Source organism: Lissotriton vulgaris, chromosome 2_1 (assembly GCF_964263255.1).
Source record: "Lissotriton vulgaris chromosome 2_1, aLisVul1.2, whole genome shotgun sequence".
In the NCBI taxonomy this organism is placed as follows: Eukaryota; Metazoa; Chordata; class Amphibia; order Caudata; family Salamandridae; genus Lissotriton; species Lissotriton vulgaris.
In genome coordinates this window covers 156,409,214-156,431,955 of record NC_141687.1, presented here as the reverse complement: position 1 = coordinate 156,431,955, position 22,742 = coordinate 156,409,214, and the positions used below count along the sequence as shown (strand labels likewise).

Sequence of the window (22,742 nt, the reverse complement as noted above, 5' to 3'; positions counted from 1 at the left end):
AATTCTATCCAACCAATATGGAGTCCAATTCAGACAGCGAATTAGAGGGTTACCTCTGATCCATATGGCGAGGGGTTCCAAGGCTAGGGCGAAGAGAAGAGGTGACAGGGGGCAGCACAGCCTCGTGCCCTTACCCAGCTCAAAGGCGGCAGAAAGGCCACCATTTACCGTGACTCGGGCCAAAGAACGGGCATAGAGCAGTCGCACCGAGGATATAAATCGAGCACCTCTCCAGTACTGCAAACAAGAAGGGACATTCAATCATATTGAAGGCCAACTTAGCGTCCAGAGACACTATCACAGAGTCCTCCTGAACAGCAGAGGCCAGGCCCAGTACCCCAAACAAGCGGCGCAAGTTAAGCGCAGTATTTCTGGCTGACAAAGCCAGATTGATCCGAATGGATCAAACAGTGAAGACAGGGAGAGAGGCGAAGGGCCAAGAGTATGGCCAGGATCTTAACCATGGGGTCTAAGAGAGAGATGGGCCTGTAAGAGGAGCAACGGTCCGGGGGTTTTCCCGGTTTATGTATGACCACGATCTTGGCCAACCGCTGAGTCGTTGGCAGAATACCTAGGGATACCCCCTCGTCATAGATGCGCACCAAAAAGGGCGCCATTATGGAAGCCGTGAGTTTGTAAAGTTCGATCAGGAGGCCACTTGGACCCATGGCCTTTCCTGACTGCAGTGCCCCAATGGCCTTGGAAACATCCTCTGGGGTCAAATCGGCGTCCAGATCCAACGGCTCCTGTGGATCTAGAGGGAGCGTAGAGAGCAGTTCCTCTGCCGCTGCCAAGGTGGATGTGGGCAAGGGGGTGTATACATCCTTAAAATGAGTGGTGAAGGCCTCAGCAATGCCGTGCACATCATGTTGGCGTGTTCCTTGCCAATCTAAAATCTCTGCAACCCATCTCTTGGCCAACTCCCTCCTATCCAGCCAAGCCAACAATTTACTAGCTTTATCGCCTATATCATAAATGCGATGCTGAGTGGCTCGGTAATAAGTCCTAGCAGCATCTTCAGCTATATCCCGGTATTCTTTCTGTTTTACGGCCAAAGTGTGGGAGACCTCCAAGGATGCGGAGGTGACCATCTCCGCTCCCAACTGCGTCACTTCCCTCTCTAGATCTTGTAGTGGTTTACTCTTCTCTTTCTTATGACCTGCCACCACCGCCACCCCACAACCACAAATCACTGTCTTACATGCCTCCCACAGTGTTATGTCAGAGTTGACCGATCCATCATTCTCTGTAAAATAATTCTGGGTGGCCCTAGCAGTTTGGTGCGTATCTCCGGGACTCGAGATACCAAGAAGGGAGCACCATTTCCCCGCCTTTGGAGGGGGGAGAGTGCCGCCATAATAAGTAACCATTGTTGAATGATCGGAAATGCCTCTCGGAAGGAAAGTGATCTCCCCGAATTGTGGAAGCTGGGTTGCCTTGAAAAAGAAATAATCAATGCAGGACCCTGGAGTGAAAGGTGTATTGTTTAGAAGCTGGATTACATACACGCTATACATCAATCAAACCCAGGGCATCTAAGAATTGCAACAAATGCTTGCCATGTGGAACCCCCGGCTTAGGCGGCAAACAATCTAGTTCCCCGCTAAGGGCTGTGTTACAAACAATGGAACAAAAAAGAGAACAGAAGGGAAGGGGAGGGTAGAACACCTCCCACCAACATTTCTCCATCTGGTAAACCAAGTAAGTGAGAACAAAGGTCGGCGAGAGTGAAGGAATGAAACTTGGGGGGAGGGGACATAGAGAGAGGTGTGACGTTCCAAGGCCTCCCCTCCTATTGCCCTGTGACCGAGACAAATCTTCCCAAAGGATCAGAGGTGATTTTAGAAACCGGAAGGGAGGTACACACCTGTATGCCAACCCCTCTGGACCCAGGGGTATAGCCCGCATGTGCGATCAGTTAATAGCCCAATCTATTAAGAGTGCAATAAGAGGTGCCTTGGACATGCGTCTCCTGAAGCAAAATCAAGTCCGAGGACTGTCGTTTTAAATATTGCAACACTACGCCCCTCTTAATGCGATCTCCCAACCCATTCACATTCCAGAAAATGATTTGGAGGTGTGCCCTGGCAGGACTACAGTATTGACTCATTAGAATCTATGAAAGTTGACCCCCCCCCTCCCCCCAGCCCTCGTGACTGGCGATGCCTGAGAAGACAATCGAAGCCGGCATATGAGACACAGTAAAGCAAAATCACCACAAGTGAACACTAAAATTTACATTTACCACACACCCAGGACCTAGCTGATATTGCAAATAGAATTGTACAAAAAATTGCACCAAAAAAAACAATCTGACAAAAAGCCATCAAAAAAGCACAAAAATCCCCAACTGTGAACTTGGTTCCCTCCTCCCCCCTTGCCTCCCTGCAACGTGGACTCAAAACTGCCCACCCCCCAATTTGCAGAGCGCCTGTAATCCCAATACATCTTAACTAAGGAGGGCGAGTCCCGCTGACAAGCCACCCGGTCGGCTCAAAATGGAGCAACCATGATACTTACTAGCAAAACCTGGAGGAACTACAACTCCGATTTAGAAGATAATCCTCCCCGCTCATCCCCCACCAAACAGGCAAACAAAATGACAAAGTGTTCTCAGTTCCATAGGCTCAGAGTATCAAAGACAAGAGGAAACCCCACATACCAGACCAACCATCCCCCAAAATACAAGTCAATACTCATCATGACCGGGAGGGTCCAACACCAGTCCACCATCCAAGACCAGACATAGACACAGTGGCCCTATAGCAAGGATCAACCAGCTCCTGCGCCCCCCAAACTATCCTGCGATCCATCCAGGCCATGCCTATGCGCTGTGGATGAGCGATGAGGGACGGACGGAAGTGCGCAAGTTCTCAAGTCAGTCCCAGGTCTCTCTTCAGTAGTCTGAAGAAAATAAGTTTTCCCATCAGCAATGACTCTCAGCGTAGCCAGAAAGACCACAGCGTACTTGAGGCCCTCTTCTCAGAGGGCACGTTTCACTTCTAGGAAGGACCTTTGTTTGTGCTGCACTTTAAAGGTGAAGTCTGGGAAGCAGGTCACACGTACGTTATTTATTTTCAGAGGCGGGGTGGTCCTGGCCATCTGAAGGATTATATCTCGATCCCGGAAATTAAAAATGTGTGCCAACAAGGGTCTCGGAAGGGCACCAGGCTTCGGGGTACCCCCTGTGTGCATGTTCCACGGGGAAATATTTCGAAAGGGATCGGGGTAGCAGGTCGCTTCAGTATCAACTCCTCCACAAACAGGTCTGCAGAATGCCCCTCCATTTTTTGGGGAACCCCCCAAAATTCGGATGTTATTCCTCCGAGCACGGCTCTAATAATCCTCCAGGTTCGCCTCAAAGTCCGACACCTGGTCTTCCAGTCGCTTGACTGTCGCTTCAAGGGACTTTGCAGAAGCCAACAAGGTTTTAACCGAGTCCTCCGTTTCCTTGACTCTGTCCCCCATTTTGCAGAGGTCGGCCCAGAAAAAGGTCATCTCTGTCATGTCGGAGTTTAATTTGGCTTCCAGCGCCGTGCGCACTCCCTGGATGGGCACCGGTTTCTTCATCCCAGTCTCCGCCTGTTCGTCCTCTGCCTCTCCTGTCTTCAAAAGCGCAAACTTGGACAGCTTAGCCAGCCCAGACTGGCGGGTCCCCTTTTTGGTGGCCATCCTGCCAGTGATTCGATCGATATGCACGGGCAAAAATCAGGTCCGGCGTGCTCAGAGGGAAGAGGGGGTCTCGTGTTTCCTGTGGATCAAACCGTGGACCAAGTCAGACACCCCCCGCGACTCCCAACTGCGTAGGGGGGAGAGGGTGAGAAGCTGTAGCTACGTCACCACACGGACACCCCGGGGCACAAGCCTGCAATTTTACGAGTAGGACAAACACCCCTCCCACACCCAGAGCATGTCCTGGAATTGGAAGCCCAGAGTCCGACGGCCACCACTAGAACAATAATGTGATCCCCACCACGTCAGGGAGCACTATCCAGCTGATGGTGTGGGACTGGTATCACCCCACGAGGCGTAGGGCAGTGTCCCCATCAGCTCACAGTTCCATCCCCCGCTCAAACAACAATTGATAGGAGGGCAGGGGGGACTTTCTGGGGGCCCGATGTCCGGGGCCAAGTGCCTCGGTCCTGCCATCCGATGCAGCGTTGCTCAGGCCGCACCGGGAGGTCCGAGCAGATCACTTCCTCACCGCACCCAATAACGGAGTCAGGCCCAAGGAATCCTTTCTTCTGGGGTCTGCTGTGCGAGTTATTAGAGGCGTGCTCCGGAGCTCTAAGGAAGCAGCGCCGTTTCAAGCCTGCCACAAATCCCAAGGAGGGCCCCACCTGCAGTCATCCTGCCCGCCACTGCCGGAGCGATACACGCCGGAGCAGAGGGCCTCACCACGCATCCCAGGGCCGCGCCGGTGCTCGCCTGATTCCACCCGGATGTCTGCTCGGCCTGCGCATCCTCGGCTCAGGATTTCCTTGACGCAGCTACGGATTCACGGCTCCCTACCTCACTGGGAAATGATTGGGAGAGTCCCCAGGACAGTGGCTGTCTAGTGCACAACAGTGCACCCGGCTGCAGGGTATTTTAAAGGATTGCAATAGAAACTGTAACAGTTATTAGGAGCGCACTGCGGGTATAGGTAAGTAAGTATGATCAGTAACAATGGTGCTCAAGGGGGGACAAGAGCCGGATACCACGACTCAAAAGTAGAGCCAACAAAGTGGCTGTACAACAAATTCTAATAATTCTCCAAGCATTCAAATTATCAAATGAAAATCAAATTTCAATAAAGTCTCTTTCTTCAAATTTATTTTCTTTATTCCTTCATCTTTCAACATCAGCCAACACGTGTTTCGTCCTGTCAGTCTTTGACAATAGACTTTTTGAGGGCTGTAATTAATTACAACATTACTGGTTTAAAACCATGTCTAACACCTAAAACATGTTCACACAAAGATCGTGTTCAAAAAGTCACCGAGACTTACAATGATAAAGTATACTGTAGAGAAAAAAGTAAGTGCCCATCACCAAGAACAAACCAGAATCACCCAAGCGTGATCGTATATATATATATATGTGCCACTTGGCAGAACCAAAGTTTTGAATTCCAAAGTATAGAAACAAAAGTCAATCTAAAGAGGCAAATAGAACGTACCCCTTACATAATCCAATTCCTCCTTAGTTCAAAGTCAGTCCAAGATAAGTTCTATCTCCAATGAGTTGCTATAATATAAAAGAACATACTAATATAGAACCACTCTAATTCCAGAACAATTACAGAGAATGTACCACACTCTCCAAATTCAACATATGGCTCACCTCAATTCAAAACTCTATACGTCCCGTAGCACGGGTCTAAGGTTTTCTTCCATCAGTAAACTCTGTCAAGTAATAATAATTTTATAATTCTAAAATAGAATAGTATTTTAAAGGATATTTGGGGGTTGAAGGCAGCTCAGAGCCCCAGAGCTAAGCAGCCATCTTGGATGCCGGCAAGCCACACCCCCAGATTGTAACAATTCTTTTCCAGGCAAATGCCTTGAAGCAGGGAACATTACTGCTGTGACATCCAGAACCAAAAACTAATTCCCCTCTTCCTCACCACCCCAAATACATTTTAGTAAGCGTAAACCTTCAATGAAAATGTTTTGTTTTCTTCATGAGAGGATGAAGATCAGCTTACTGACTAAGGCGGAGACGCATTTCAGAAATTCAGCTGTGATTTGTATTTGTAGCCCGTCTCTATGTTTTGGCCAGCTTTCAGTTTTCTTTGTATAGGGGTGTTTCATACATTTTGTCATGTAAGTTTTATTTTCTCTGTCAGCTGTGATTGTGGTGCATCATCACACAGTGTGTTATAGGAAGGTAAATGTCCTTCAAGCATTGAATAAGCGTACAACCTTCTCCAAGGTCCACCTTGGATGACTTAAACCTGCTCTCCACTCCGCTGATCAGCTGACATCTTGCACCAAGAGATTTGATCACATCCAGTCTTCCCTAGAATGGTTAATGACTGAACCTACAGGTCCACCAGCAAAACACTACACTTGCCTACTCAAGTATAATCATTGGATAAACTAATCATAAAGCAGCAGACTTCTGATTTCTGAAGCTAGCTACACAACCACAGTGCATTCCTACGGTGATATTTTTCTGCACTTTTGTTTTGCAAGGAAACAGACTGTACTCTTACAGTACTTTTGGGTCTTACATCTGTTTGTGGGTGGAATGTTGAGGGTGGATAAATCTGGAATGCTGGGGGTGGATTGTATAAGTTTGAATCTAGACAGTAGTGGCTCCTTGGCTGACCTGCCAGTTGGATCGACTGAAGATGAAGTAAAGTTTACCTTAATACACATGCAGTGAGACTTCCCTGCATTGGAGATGATTTCGCTTCTCCACGCATGGTTTACCAGCCCAGCGGGGCAGCGGTTACTCTTTCGGAGCATCACAGTGGTTCGCCGCCGCCATTTGATAAACTGGATTGCGAGCCAATTGGCCTGTGAGTGTTTCCTGTGTTTATTAGACCTCTGAGACTAGGGCCCTTCTTGCCCAATGAGTAAATGAAATGAATGAATGAAATAGACACTTATTTAGCACATGGCTACCCGGAGGCCTCCCAGTGCTGGGCTAGACAATCAGAGTATGTGTCATCACTGGCCTCGGATGCTGAGGCGATTCTTAGGCACAATTGTTGTGCTTTTCAGCATATGAATGTTGAGTCCCACTGCTGTGTTTCACGTCATATTGTGCACATTGGGAACAGTGCTACAGTTCCCATCCAGCCTCACGTCTTTGCTGTTGCAATTGTGTGTGTCCCTACACAGAAATCAACGTGTCTAGCCCCCAATTGGGCTGTCAACATTGCAGTGAGGTATCTTTGCATTTAAACCTTCTGTCTATACACCCGTACAGTGGGAATCACCACACATCAATTTCTTCACTTTTCAGCAAACTACTTAGCACTTATCCTTAAAGGTGATTCGCACACCTTTGGGAATCAATGTTCATATTTTTATATTGATTATAAGGTTATTACCAAGGTATACTACGGTGGTTCACACACCTTTCCAAGTAGATCACTGTATTGTTCAGCATTACATTGGTGATACGCACACCACAGTGTATGAGTATTAGCGTATACACATAAGTAACATGCAAGTCAGTTATGCCCCCCTGTATTATTTTTCGCTGCACCCGGCTTGCCTCCTGAGGAGTGGGAACAATGGAGAGAAGGCTTTGAGGCATCTGTAGAAGCCATAGAAGGTGAAATATTCACTCAAAGAATGAAGTTTGCTTTTTTATGCCACTCCTTGGGTACTGAGGTAAAAAAAGTACTGAAGCCTTTATAGCCAAGTCCGGTGTCAGAGATGAGTATGCATCAGCTATGAAAACATTAAATTTACGTTTCAGAAATGTTATTATGGAACAAGACATTTTATAGACGGCAACAGTTACCTAAGGAATATGTGGAAAATGTTGTACGTGATTTGAGAATATTGGCATCTATGGGTGATTTTAAAGCATTTGAAAAGGAAGTGAGGAAGTGGAGAAATCCAACAGTAAGAAAGTGCAAGAAAAGTTGATGAAGGTGGACAATCTTACTTTGGACAAAGCTGTGGAAATTACAAGTGGGAATGAATCAACAGTTAAGTTTATGGAGCAAATGGCTGTAAGCTCACAAGTACATGTCATGCAGTCTCAGAAGAAGATGAAAGAAAAAGAAACGAAAACAAACTTCCTTATTTGAAGAGAGGAGAAAACCGCACAAATGTTATTGTTGTGGAAGTAAAAATTATTCAGGGAATGTTCCAATGTATCCAGTCATAGATAAAGTGTGTAGCAAGTGTTAAACAAGCATTTGCAATGCAATAGGTCTCGCATTTGCGAGAGTTTGAGCTATTGGCATTGTAAATGACAGTGCCTTTTATTTATGTGTTTGGAAAACCTGCAAGTGCTGCGTAAACCTGTACTTTGTTACTTATGAGAAGCAAGGCTGGCAGTAACTGCATCTCTTTTACTGCCTTGATTCTTGTAAGCAAGGACTATAAGTACAAAGTGCGTGTTCATGCACTGCTTGTAGGTTTTGTAAACACATAAATAAAAGGCATTGTCATTTACAATGCCAATAGCTCAAACTCTTGCAAATGCGAGACCTATTGCATTGCAAATGCTAGTTTATTTTATGCAACTAACAACCACTGACACAGCCAATAGTTCTGGCTTGTTGTAGGTGTAACGTTACTTGTTATATATCTGGATAAAATGACTGAAGAGGCAAAATACCAGTCGGGCCGTACACTATACTAAGCACATATTTTTAGCTTAGGTGTTTTAAGCCACACCCTTAATTAAATTGAACACCCCCTTTGGATAGACCCCACATTTTTTTCATCCCACTAAAAGCCCTGGAAACAACACCATGTCACAGTCACCTCATGGCCTGGCACTGTGCATCATGCAAGACTCATGACTTCCACTTTTTCAAATTGCCTATGTGCAGGGTCATAGTGAACCCTCCATCTCCCCCCCGACCCCCCCCAACCCCCCCCCACCACCCCTTGCTTTAGGAACTACAGCAAGGGTGACATTTTTGATTGGCCTCTTCTGTCTGCAACTCTGCAGACAACGGCTCAGCTCATAATTAATTTGAAAAGGTGGGTGAGTGAGTAAGTGAAGCAATGGGCAGATGGCTGGATTAGTGAAAGGGTCAATGGATGAATGAAAGGGTGAATTGATGGATAATGAGAGAAAGGCTGGGTGGATGAGTGAGTGGAAGGATGGATGGAAGAGAGAAAAGGTAAATCGATAGATGTACGGGTGGATGGGGTAGATGGATGGGTAAAAGGCTGGATGGATGAGTGACAGGATGGATGGACAAATGAAAGGGTGGATGATGGGCGAGTGAATGGATGAGTGAAATGATGGATGGCTTGATGAATTGATAAGTGAAAGGGTCAATGGATGGACGGATGAGTGAAAGGGTGGATGTAAGGATGGATGAGTGAGTGAAAGGGAGGTTAGATGGACAAAAGGAAGGATAGATGAGTGAAGGAGTGAAAGGGTGGCTGGATGAGAGAAAGGATGGATGACTGATAGGGTCAATGGATGGATTCGTGATGGAAGGAAGGATGGCTAAGTGAAAGGGTCGATGGAGAGCGAAAGGATGGATGAATGAAAGGGTGAATGGGTGGAAGGATGACTGACTGGGTGGATGGATTAGTAAGTGAAAGTATGGGTGGATGGGTGAAAGGGTAAATGGATGGATGGATGAGTGAATGGATGGGTGGAAGACTGGATGGATGAGTGTATGGATGGATAGGGTGAAACAGTGGATGGATGAGTGAACGGGTGGATAGAAGGATGGATGAGTGGAATGATGGATGGAAGGATACATGATGGATAGGTCTGCAAATGGTTTAATGTGTTTGGATATGGATGGGCTTACTTGTATACTATTGTGAGACCTCCTCTGATACTGCTTGTCCTCAATGTTTGTCCTGAATTGTGACCTTTTGTCCTGAATTTTTACACTCACTGTCATGAATTTGCACCCATGTCAGTTGGTCACCATATCTGCTGTATGTGTTACAGTGACCTCGTGTGTTCAGCGCCGCTGTGTATGGTATACCAACGCTTCATATGGAACACCTATACACCCACTACTTAGGGCAGACACCTCCGGGATGAACACACGGAGCAACCCCCTCCCCCCCCCCCCTTCGTAGCTATCTGTAAAGCAGGCGACAATAGGATAGTTTCCACGTTCACCCACCGACACCTCTTGGAGTCAGAAAGGTTACATACATACGTCACGGGGGGTGTCCATCCGAGTCAGCCAGTTTACACCCGTCTAGGTGCCCCTACACCTCCTTGGCACATCATTTGGCATGACACACGATCTTGTCAGTGAGGGGACGCTCGCGTCAGTCCGGGTGGCCCCCCGTCCCTCCATCCAAGCTCATTAGCGCGCACGCTTGTAGCACAGGCCAGGTCCGTGTCTGGGTGATGCTCGCTGCAGTTTAACCAGTCTCTAAGCAACGCTTCCAGAGTGACCTTCACCCCCAGGTCTCCTAGCAACAGAGTGAATTAGAAACCAGCGGCAGCCAAGACTGTACAGTGCTCCAGTCAGGCCTGCCTCAGGCTAGCCCCAAAAACAGAGCTCTCAGCACCAGGCCTGGCTTCCCCAGACATTAAAAGGCCGCTCTATGAGGCTCTGCCACTGGGCGTTAGCTGGGCACCCCCTCAGAAGCGCCAAGGTGCAGACTTCGAGGAGCTGAGAGTGCCACCCACTGCTCCGAGTACAGCTGGCAGCCCAACACACAACTGGTTAAGAAGGAAGCATTCGATGGGGGGGGGGGTGGGGGGAAATCTTTTCTTGAGGGGGTAGGAGATGTGCATGCTGGCGTCAGACGCTGACACAGCGGGTAATTTAGCTTTGGATCGCGCTCCGTTTCTTTGATATTTTCCTATTTGAGGCGGGACCACCCACTGCGGCTTTAAACGGCTGTCCCAAGGACCACGGGAATCATGCGGCACCGAAGGATCACAATATTCAACAAGAAGGCGTGTGTATGTTACGAGCGAGGCCTGAAACGCAGGCGAGAGAGGCGGGCTCTCCTTTGATAGGCAGGAAAGTTCCTTGGAGCCTGCAAGGTTCCGGGAGATGCCCCGCCTCTGTGCCAGGCTCGCGGTGACATAGCACGTCCGGAGCGCTGCACCTTGGAGGCAGAGGGGTGTGGGTGGTGGAGAGCCCAGAAAAAAGCAGGGATTCCGGGAGTGCTGGGGTTCCCAGGAGAGAGCAGGCAAGGCATAACGGTGCAAGTGAGGAAGGTCCAACTCCCAGAATATCCCGTGGACAGGGTCGCGACGTTCCAGGAAAAGGGAAGGAGAATTCCAAATATGGAGGAGAGGAGAGAAATCCAGCGATGCGGAGCCCGGTGAGCGGGTGGGAATGGGGTGTGTGTGAGCGTGTGTGGGTGTAGCTGTGTGTGTGTGCGTGCATGTGTGTGGCTGTGTGTGTGCGTGCGCGATTTTGCGAGGCTGACTTACTGTGGTACTGGGACAGGAGATGTGCACGGCGCGTGGCTGTACGTGCGCGTACAGGCGATGAAATCGCCGACGGCCCTGCGCGTGCACATCCCCTGTCCAACATTCCCAGCAAGTGGATAACATAAGGTCTTTCGCTGGACGCAGCGCTTTGTGCTGCTAACACCAGCTCGACCTAAAAAGGGGGCACTTCATGAAGGTGTGTAGAGCCAAGTGGGACAAAGATGGTAAAAGGTATAAAACGGTTACTACAGTGGAAAGCAGACCAGAACAGGAGAATCTGTCAGATTCAGATGAAGGAAGCATTGTACTTATGGGAAATAAACAAGACCAAGCTTTGCTTAGCGGCAACGAGGTGTCGATGTGTGGAAATGCTATTAAGAAACCCCATTGTAAGGTTAATGTCAATGAATTGGACATCAATATGATGGCAGACTGGTTCCTTATTCATATTGACGGGTCTGGATGAATCAAAGAGATTTTACAACATACAATTACGGAAGGGTTTGATGCTAAGTGGATTTTAAAAGGAATTATGCAGAAGGGACAGTGTATGTAGCAGCAGGTGGTACAAACGTACTGGGGTGCTTGTACCCGAGAAATGTGGGCATCATACTAGATCCCAATAGCCAAGATCAAGTGGTGCTACTTAAGGTTGTGATAGGGTTGATATCAAAAAGTAAATGTGCCTGGACAGAAGCTTTTCCTGAAGTGCTTGCCAGTAAGTTGGGAAAAGTTAAAAGGCTTCACCTAACAAATTCAATTAAGAACAGGCACAAAACCTGTAGAACATAAATCTATGTTCCCCTTGACATGAGAGAGGAGTTGAGTGAAGAACTTGAGAAATTGTTTAGTCAGGACATTATAGAACCCATAGAGTTTGGATTAGCTTTCTCTTGTAGCTTTAGTTGGAAAACCCAATGGTACTTTGAGGATGTATATCGATCTAAGAGATCTTAATAAAATATTTTGAGTGGACAGACATCCTCTACCTAACATTACTGAAATGTTAATCATGATCAAAGGGGCTAAAGTTTTTAACGACACTAGATATGTCTGCATACCATCACATAGTATTACATAAATATTCACAGCATTTGACATCCTTTTGTCACACCCATGGGGGCCTTTAGATACAAGTGCATGCCCTCTGGATTAGCTTTAGTCTGTGTTCCAACGTGTGATTGAGGCCATGTTTAAAGGTGTCGACCGGGTGCAATGCTTCCAAAATAATATGTTGGTCTTTGGGGCAGGTCAGGCTGGGCATGATAACACTTTAGCTGTAGTTCTAACCATATTAAAAGTAGAAAGGTGATGATTTTTATATTGTGGCATGTACTATGAGGGATGAGGAGAAGTGTATAAAGGAAGAAGAATGGAAAGAAGCGGTGGAGCAGAATAAAGCTTCAGGAACTTATTTTGTGGTGGAGTGAAGGCTGGCCAAGGAATAAGGTTGATGATAACCTTAAGGTGTATAAAGAAATATTTGAAGAGTTGAGAGAATCAGAGGGCATTTTGAGATGGGCAAATTAGTGGTGCCTCAAAGCATGCATGCAAAAATATTGATGTTGGCTCATGAGGGTCATATAGGTATAAGAGCCATGAAGAGAAGAGTAAGAGATACATTTTGGTGGCCTGGATCGGACAAAGAGGGGGGAACAGTGGGTGAGGGACTGTGTGGCGTGTGTTCTTAGCGACAAATCACAGATGACTGTGCCCTGCCTATCGATGCAGTGCCAGTACCGAAAAATCCTGTGGGTCAAGTTGGGCATGGACATCATTGGACCTATGAACATGTTTAAAGAAAGTTGTAGATACTGTATAGTCTTAGTAGACTATTAGTCCCGTTGGCCAGAGTTTTAGTTTGTAAGGTCTGTGAGCACAAGAGAAGTGGTGAAATTTCTGTGTGGATTGTTAATGCGTGAAGGGGCTCCATCAGAATTAGTTACTGACAATGGTGAGCAATTTAGATCAGAGGAATTCAGTAGATTCATGAATAATTGGGGTGTGAAACATAACTACCTCCTTGTATCATCCCAGGAGTAATGGCATGGTAGAAAGGTGCAATTGTGTTATTAAGGATAATATTCAGTTGTCTTTGGTTAATGAGACAAAAACTGGTAACAGTTAAATCGGAGCGCACAGCACAATCAAGGTACATGTATATTCGCAAACAAGTCGGTGTGGTGCTCAGGAAGAAAAGGGGGGGCTGGTTACCACAGCCCTCAAAGGTTAACCACGAAGTGGTACTGTAAGCAATTGGATATTCCTCCGAGCACTCATTCAATAGTACAAAGTCTTTATGTGATTTTCACTGATCGATTTAATGTCCAATCTTCCAAATGTATTCACATCCTAGATCCACCAATAGATAAGACGCAGCCAACACGTGTTTCGTCAAGTCAGTAAGACAAATGACTTTTTCAGGGCTGCAACCCAAAATATATACAATAAATCACAATTCTAGTGACCGGTAATCTCACAGCACACAATAACTTTCTCATTACATCTATTGAGAAAAATTAAGGGATACAACCTCAAACCTTAATAGGTTGATTCACATGTAAATATTTCCTAGTGAAAATTAGAAGAAGAAACACATTACACCAAATTCGTGCTCATATCAGGAAATAAACTGTAAGACATCATAAGGTAAGTTTTATATAGAACCATTGTTCTATACTGTTCAGATGTTGTGGCCATGGGTCACCAGCAACCCCACAAATACCCGAATCACGCACAGTGAGAATAAAGAATCCCTAATCATAGCAGATTAACTCACCAATATCAAAGATTGATGTCCTACGAGATCCTCTGGTTCAGTAAATGTACATCTGTAAATGAAAAGCATCTCTAAGTTGTAGAGTACTATATATTCACTCGTAATCCACACCTATATTTAAACTTCCTTAACCTCACCTCAAACAGTTCAGATATCCAAACCGGACTTTAGCTTGTATTAGATCAATTGTACATGTAGTTCTCCTACAAATAAAGTTGTAAATAAATGCCTGTTACTATCTGATGGCATACGTCTGTTGCACAATACGCTCTATTAACGCATACCTTTGGTTAACAGACACGTACCCGTGATATACCAAAGGAAGACTTATTCGATAGATGGGTTGATGAATTTTAGACCGTTGTGAGAATTTACGAGGTGAGGAATTGTGAAGATGTGATATCATTAAGAGGAGTATAGAGAACTTGTGATTGTTGTTTGAATATTTAGTTATGTGACCAATTGCTACTATTGTGCAACAGACGTATGCCATCAGATAGTAACAGGCATTTATTTACAACTTTATTTGTAGGAGAACTACATGTACAATTGATCTAATACAAGCTAAAGTCCGGTTTGGATATCTGAACTGTTTGGGGTGAGGTTAATGAAGTTTAAATATAGGTGTGGATTACGAGTGAATATATAGTACTCTACAACTTAGAGATGCTGTTCATTTACAGATGTACATTTACTGAACCAGAGGAACTCATAGGACAACAATCTTTATGATATTGGTGAGTTAATCTGCTATGCTTAGGGAATCTTTATTCTCACTGTCTGTGATTCGGGTATTTGTGGGGTTGCTGGTGACCCATGGCCACAACATCTGAACAGTATAGAACAATGGTTCTATATAAAATTTACCTTATGATGTCTTACAGTTTATTTCCTGATATGAGCACGAATTTGGTGTAATGTGTTTCTTCTTCTAATATTCACTAGGAAATATTTACATGTGAATCAACCTATTAAGGTTTGAGGGTGTATCCCTTAACTTTTCTTAATAGATGTAATGAGAAAGTTATTGTGTGCTGTGAGATTACCGGTCACTAGAATTGTGATTTATTGTATATATTTTGGGTTGGAGTACTGAAGAAGTCATTTGTCTTACTGACTTGACGAAACACGTGTTGGCTGCGTCTTATCTATTGGTGGATCTAGGATGTGAATACATTTGGAAGATCGGACATTAAATCGATCAGTGAAAACCACATAAAGACTTTGTACTATTGAATGAGTGCTCGGAGGAATATCCAATGTCTTTGGTTAATGGATTGGCAAAAAAGTTTCAGTATTTCATTTGGGCATTGCGTACAACGCCCAGTGCAGGCACAGGGATGTCGCCTTTTGCACTGCTCAAAGGAAGGGAGATGGCCAATAAACTGGCTTGTCCATGGATGGGTAGTTTGGAAATGTCTGTGGAAAGGAAGGCGTGTGTGGAACAAACACGGGTGAATGCACAAAAGAAGATATATGTCCAAGAAGTTTGTTGAGTGAATGGAGGCTGTAGAAGGTGACTGGGTCGGTGTTAGATTGCCAGGTATCATTAAGAAGGGGAATTCCAGGGGAGGAGCCTAACCTGAATCCGAGATGGCCGCCTGATCCCTCGGCTCCGCCGATCTCTCCGCTTCTCTCCCGGCCCGTGACTTTTTCTGCTGCCCATCCTGTTTTCACGCTGCATCTTCGGGGCCGGGAGACGATTTGCCATCCAGCGGTGTGCTTCCCTGCTCGCTCCGTGGAGTGGAAGTGCCGTGACGCCCTTGTCTCTTCCTCGGCGCTGGCGGCAGCTGGATGGTTCCTTTGTTTACGGCATGACCGGCCATCTTTGCATTCTTCATGGAAACGCTGCGGAGGCGCTTTGACCGGCAGAGAAAGACAGCGGCGCCGTGTTTAATGCTGCGGGGCTAAGTTTAGCCTCGATGGATATTGCGCTTCGATACAGTTGTAGCCGGTACTGGTACATTGTATCTGCGCCCTGATTCCTTCTCGGCGCTGCTGGCTCGCTACCCTCCGAAGGCGGAAGGGTTGATGCCGTACGGTTCATTGTGCTCCTTGCCCCTGAGATTCCTCCGGGCTGCTGCCAGCGAGATGCCTTGCTGCTCCTACTGCGTTGGCGCCGGAATGGCGTGCACTGCTCCTGTGCTCCACGAAAGCACGTATCCTGCACCCGGACTATACGTCTATCCAGACGGGAGAGACGGTGATGACCAGCCTCGCGAGCTGCTACCCTGCTGCGAGCCCATTGAGCGGAGATCTGATGCCCGATGCGCCTCTGCAATGCCGGTGAGAGTTTGGAAGACATTATGCGGGCGTTGAGCTCTCTCCGAACTGAAGTGCTAGACAGTGCCCGGGACTTAATGGCTCGCCTGGATGCCTGCGCCCCCCATACTACTCCCGAGGTCTCTGATTGCGCCCGTCCGCAGGACGCTTCTCCACATCCTGATCCCTATTACAAGGGGGAGCCTACCCAGTTGTGTCCGTATATCCTGATAGTGAGGGAGACTGGTGATGCTCCGGCACGGCTTGATCTCCGTGAGCGGCTACCTGTGGACGGGGACTTTGAGGTGTGGCTGGCGAGCTGTCCTTGGACGCCATGTTTGGTTCTTCCTCTGTGTTCAGCTGGCATCGATCGCAACTCTCCCCTGATGCGGATGGCTTTGTTCTGGCTGGCTGCTTCGAACGCTCTGAACCAACAGGGGATCCCCCTTCCTGTTATCGTGGATCGCAGGACTTTGATGTGGACATGCTCTGCTGGGCGACGTTGTCCTATGTTAAGATCGCTTCATCTATCTCTCCAGTCCACCATGGCCATTGTACAGTCGGACCACGTCGGTGCCCCAGATCGTAGGGGCCAGGGCTAAAGATGCTATTATTATCCTGATCTGCGGTAGAGTGTACTGTCGGGGTTGTAGGACTCAAATTGTGAAGTTGGTTCTTTGTGTTTCTCTGTGGTTCGAGGTTCCGGGTGTGGGTGGCTGAGGGTACACCAGCTGGTTGTTTCCTGACTGATCCTGTTTGTTGGGGTGGAGGGTCGGTGTGGGTTGGGGGGTCAGAGATTCTGATTGATTTTGTGCCGACGCTTTAGTAATGGACGATAACTACGCTGTGGGAGTCTGTGGAGGGCCGAGATCTCCGGGTGACCTGATATCGAGTGGGCTCCTCCCCACCTTCTTCTCTTTGGGAGTTTAGGTTGATTTACTCTTTCTTACTCCCTATATTACAGGTGTTAATGTTATTCTTTTTCCTTTTTCTTCTTTCTTCTTTCTTGTCTAAATTTCGGGTTCTTAAAGGGCGACAGGCACTCTGTGGGGGAAGGGTAGGCCGTAGCCTCCACAATGTTGCAGGGTGGGCGGGGTAATTTGGAAACTTTTTAGTTCTATGGGCCTTCTTTTTTCTATTTTCCGCGCTTTCTTCATCTGATTCGATTCTGGGTCCGGGCTGGGGTTGGCAGGGTGGGAGCGGCGCTGGGTGGGGTGCGTAAATGATGGGTGACGACTTGCAGTTGTTTTGCACCGCCACATTGTCATTGATGTTAACCTCCATTATTGTTTTCAGCTACAACGCCGCGTACCCATGTTGTGAAGTCATTGTGTGGACTCGAATCTTCTTAGTTCTTAATCTTCACTGACTTATATTATGATGAAAACGCAAAAAAAAAACTTAAAAAATTAACCTTCAATTCTCCTCTTCCCTGGCGTCATGATTCTTCCCAGTGTAATGCTCATTGATTGCTGAACTTTTAACTATTGCTGCTGGGGACCTGTAATGATTGCACCTGTGCTGACGAAGTATCGTGGCCGGCCTGACGGTTGTAGGCCCGTATTTGTTCTTTTATCCATGCACAATAAAGGTTTTCAAAAAATTAAAAAAAAAAAAAAAAAAAAAAAAAAGAAGGGGAATTCCAGACTTTCAGATCCCAAGAAAGTTGTGTTTGTAAAGGAATGTGAGGTCAAGTTGGAGGATTGCAAATGATAGAATAAAGAGAAATTGGCTTTACAAAAATGTCAATTTGTCATACTTGGCATAGATAACAAGTATATTGGCATAGATAACTCAAGTATAGGTGGGGGTGTCAAGGAAGAACAATTCATTGGAAATCGTCCAGTGTGTACCAGAACCCAGGGGGAAAGCAAGACTGCTGTGTGTTTGGGGGACCATGAGAAATTGAATTTCTACCTTTCTTGGGGTTGGCACATTAATAGTAGGTTTAATGTATCATGGTTTATGTATAAGATACATAAGACCCCTATGATCGGTTCAGTAGAATCAGGTGGCAGAGTTTTTCGCCAATAAGGTGGACAAGATCTACTCATCCTTTCCGGACACGGCCAGGGTAGGCTGCAGTAAAGATGCTACCCCCACGAATCAGCATAGGGACTGTCTTACAGCATTTCTGGTTCCCCCTCGGGAGACCCTATGCCAGATTGCAGGTAGTATTAAATCAGGTTCCCCTACAGACCCGGCACCTCCCAAAGTACTACAAGGTAGTTTGGAAATCATTGAGCCCCACATCAGACATTTATTAGAACTCTCCTTTGACTCAGGACAGGTGCCTAAATCTTGGAAAAAGGCAGTGGTCCTCCCTCTGAGAAAAAAAAACAACATCAGTGTGGAACATCTTGAGAACTTACGCCCCATTTCACTTCTCCCGTACTTCGCTAAGATCACGGAAAAGGCAGTCAAGAAACAGCTTTCTGCTTATATTGAGGCTAATGGCTTGCTTCATTCCACCCAGTCGGGTTTTCGTGCCCTCCACTCGACCGAGTCAGCACTTCTTTTTTCAACTGAAACCCTGCGGAAATATGCAGATGAGGGTTAAACAGCGGCACTGATCTTACTCGACCTTAGTGCCGCCTTCGACACCGTAGCCCATCACACTCTGCTACGGTGTCTGAAAAAGGGAGGAGTAGTGGGTAAAGCGTGGGAGTGGCTGGAGTTATTCCTAGCAGACCGCAGCTTCCAAGTGGCACAGGGATCCTTTCGGTCCAAAGAAATTGGCCTAAAACAGGAAGTACCACAGGGATCCAGTTTTAGTCCCACCCTTTTTAACCTGTATGTTGCACCTGTGGCAGACATGACAGATAGATTTGAGTATAAGTAGTGTCCTATGCAGACGACACGCAATTGGTGGTGACTGACACAATCAAAGGAGAAATGTGCCACCAACTTCACCGCGTGTATGCAGGAACTTGCCGCTTGGATGGCTGATATTTGCCTCAAGCTGAACGGAAATAAGACGGAGGTGCTGATCGTGGGCAGAACTCCTTCAGTCTGGACTTCGGCATGGTGGCCTTCCACGCTGGGTGCCCTACCCACTCCCAGCAATCCAGTGAAGAACCTGGGGATCTGGCTGGATAATAAAATCTCGTTTGAGCACCAGACCAAACAGACCAAAGCAGCATTCCAAACAACTGTTTTGGAATGCTGAGGGTCCTCAGGAAAACGCTGGACCTCCTGCCACTGCCTGCTAGACAAACTTTAATCCACGCCCTAATTACTTCCAGATTGGATTATGGAAATGTCCTGTATCTGGGAGCCAGTGCAAAGTGCATGCAGAGGCTGCAACGCATACAAAATGCGGCAGCCCGCCTAACTCTGATACTTCCCAAGAGAGCGTCAGCTAAGAAAGCGCTCAAAACTCTGCACTGTCTGCCAGTCAAAGAAGTGTGGTATTCAAAGCACTCTGTGTAGGCCACCGAATCTTACAGAGGAAGGGCCCCACGTACTTGCACAATCTGCTTGACCCATACCTCCCTACTCGACAGCTGCGATCAAGTGGGACCGGGCTAGTCCAGGTCCCAAAATTCAACAGAGCGAGAATTGGGGGGGGGCGCTCTTTCAGAGTCATGACCTCCACCCAGTGGAACAGACTGCCTCAGCGGTTATGACTTGAAACATCAGAAGCCGCTTTCCGTAAAGAGCTTAAAACCATCCTGTTCGCCAAAGAATAACTGAGGGACCATGGGCTGCCTAGAATATATGATCACCAGGTCTGTCATTCAGTTCTATCCAGCGCGGGGACACACTAGCTAGTGTAAGCAGGCGTTTTATAAGCTTTATATAAATAAATCATGTCTAGCTTTATATTCATTTGGTTTGCTGAATAGGTAAGTTTCAACTTTGCATTTATTTATTAAGTTATTGTATTTGTTGTTCATGTTGTGTTGTAAAGAGGGGACGGTGTGTTGGGTCTTACATCTGCTTGTGGGTGGAACATTGAGGGTGGATAAATCTGGAATGTAGGGGGTGAAATGTATAAGTTTGATTGTGGAGTCAGTTCTCCTTGGCGGACCTGCTGGTTGGATCAACCGAAGATGAAGTAAAGTTTACCTTGATACACATACGGCTTTTGTCATTTATGAAGAGCCAGACTTCCCAGCAAGTATCAAATAAGACAACTATTATTGAAGATACTACATACACCTACCTCCACCTAGACGCTAGCATTCAAGCCGCTCCTCATTTACTACATATAATGATTTAGGGTTTCTGAATCCTCCACAAAACTGATACAAACAGTCACCGCCTGTGGTGAAGATGTCTCGAGTCGTTCTATAACCAAGTCCTGCACCCAACTTTTCCAGTTTTTGCTTTATCAGGGGAAGTTGTATAGAAAAGCTCTGTAAAGTAGTGACAGGCTCGTACTTCATTCTTTAAAGGGGAAAAACATGATGCACCCGATGACAAAAGAAACAGTTGGGGGGCATGTTTTCAGTCAATATATCCCCCTTCAAATGGGATCCAGTACCACGTGAAATAGAAACAAGCTCAGTGTGTATTAGAGCCATTCACTTTAAGATGACAGAGGAAAGGCCCGGCAGAAAGCCTGGCAGTAGTGACCCATCTCAATGGGTCCCAGCCTTCTTACCTGGCGGGGGGCGCCATTCTGGACGAGCGGCTCCGGCTTCCTCGCGGCATTTTTCTGTTGAATTGCAATAGGATAGAACTGAAGCTCTTAAGGCACAAAAACCGCTCCCTGGCGCTTCTCTCGATGAGCCCGGTGTTTCACACGCGGCTTCGGGTTCCTGCTGCGTCACGCTCGTCCTTCGCAGTCTCTATCTGAGGACACAGACTTAGAGCCACAGACTGCTGTTACGTAAAACCGGCTTCTTAACACTAATGTTTCCAGAACATTTCATCAGCCAATCCAGGCTGTTGTCTGCGACTTCCGTTTATCCTGAAGGTCATGCTAAGCGCGAGCGATCCCAATCCAAGATGGACGTTAAAAAAGCACTAAAATAGCATCAAGGCGAGCAGCCCTTTCCAAGATGGCTGCCAAGTATCGGACCAGATGTTTCTACTGCCTAAACTCGCTGTCTGTGCCCTTCTATAGTAATTGTGAGAACTTTTCACGCAAAAGTACTAAATGACCTGTGCCTAATCTTCTGGTAGCTTGGCACAAAAGCAGTCAGGCTTAACTTAGCCGAAATATGCAGGCCAGGATATTGCGTCATTAGCAAATTTTGCTGCATTTTTGCTATTCCGCATAAAACATTATGCCTCCCTGAGGCCATCGCATGTCCAATGGGGATCAGGTCCAAAACTTGATAAAATTAATGCCCTCTGGGCCTCTGTTCACGGGGCACCCAGGCCGGCATTCATTTTATTTATTTTTTGTTGCAGATTTATATAGCACAAACTCAACCCGATGCTATTAGAGCACTTCATGAACACCAGTAACGTTGCACAAGGACAGGTTCATTTTTTTTTTGTAGGCACAGGGAGATTAAGTGATTTTGCCCAGATTCACAGGATGAGGAGTCAACCCCAAGGCTTGAACCTTGGTTTCCGAGCTCCAAAGTCAGCAGTAAAGCTGTAAGACCACATCCTCTCCCCAAGTTTTTGGCACACAACGGTCCCGGGGACATTTGTAATTAATCTAGGGCCCGCCACCCATGGGGCATGCGACGGACCCAGGGTGCATTTATTTTTATTGAGTCTTGGCGTCGACTCAACATCCTGTGATTCTAAGCAAATCACATAGGGCCAAATATAAGACAGTTTTTTGCTGTTGCAAACGGGAAATCAGCCCGTTTGCGACCGCAAAAAAGGGTCCTGACATGTACAAAAGCTATTTTGCGAGTGAGTGACTCTCTAAATAGCGTTTGCAACTCATGTTGTTAGGAAGGGGCGTTGCAGTTCACTACCTACTTCAAGTAGGTGGTTAGCCACTCACAAACGGGAAGGGGTCTCGATGCATTGTTTCTGCTTAGACCACAGTTGGCTAGCAGTGCACCTTCAAAGTATGAAAGGGTTTTGGAGGCTTCCAGCCCCAGAGTTGTTTTTAATTTCCTACCTCCCTGCCCTGGACCCAGATTGTCTGGGACACAAAACACTGATGCTAAAACCTTTATGAGTGAGCTGAGGCAGAGCCTCTGTGATGTACAAGTGTGGCAAGTGACAGCTCCTCCCTGCTATCAAGTCAGAGAAGGCTCATCCTGCCAACACCTATTCCCCATTTGTCTCACTGTCTGGGAGCTATACACAAAGACCAACTGCCAACTACACTTGGTCATGTGACACAGGATACAGGCTATAGGCACCAAATTGTTGGGACGAAATGCAAACTTTCTAAAAGTGGTATTTTCAGAATTGTGACGTAAAATCTGACTTTACCATTATAGGGGGGGCTTGAATTCCAATTCTTTAGAGCCAAACTCAACATTCCTACTTCTTCTCAAGTGAAAGACATCAATTATTAAATGCAATAAGGCAAGCCAATATTGTCCAATGGGAGAGGGAGGCATTGCAGTAGTGTTTCTCGCTGCAGAACCCCTACCATGCAGCAGGAGGCATTATATTCATTCCTCATCTTAAATGCCCAGAGCACCTTCCCCGCAACATGCATGAGTAGGTCTGTACAGGCCGACATGCAGGAGATTTAAATACAGAAATCAAATGT

General features: G+C 46.6%; 1 protein-coding gene across 1 annotated transcript in view; it reads right to left on the bottom strand.

Annotated features, from left to right (window-relative positions):
• Positions 1–21,017, bottom strand: part of CHCHD2 (coiled-coil-helix-coiled-coil-helix domain containing 2) — a 53,979-nt gene extending 32,962 nt beyond the window's left edge. Inside the window, exon 1 of the mRNA XM_086954617.1 lies at positions 20,709–21,017. Within this exon, the coding sequence (XP_086810743.1) occupies positions 20,709–20,758 (50 nt within the window). The 5' untranslated portion in view covers positions 20,759–21,017. The remainder of the gene's footprint in view (positions 1–20,708) is intronic.
• Positions 21,018–22,742: the final 1,725 nt, after the last annotated feature.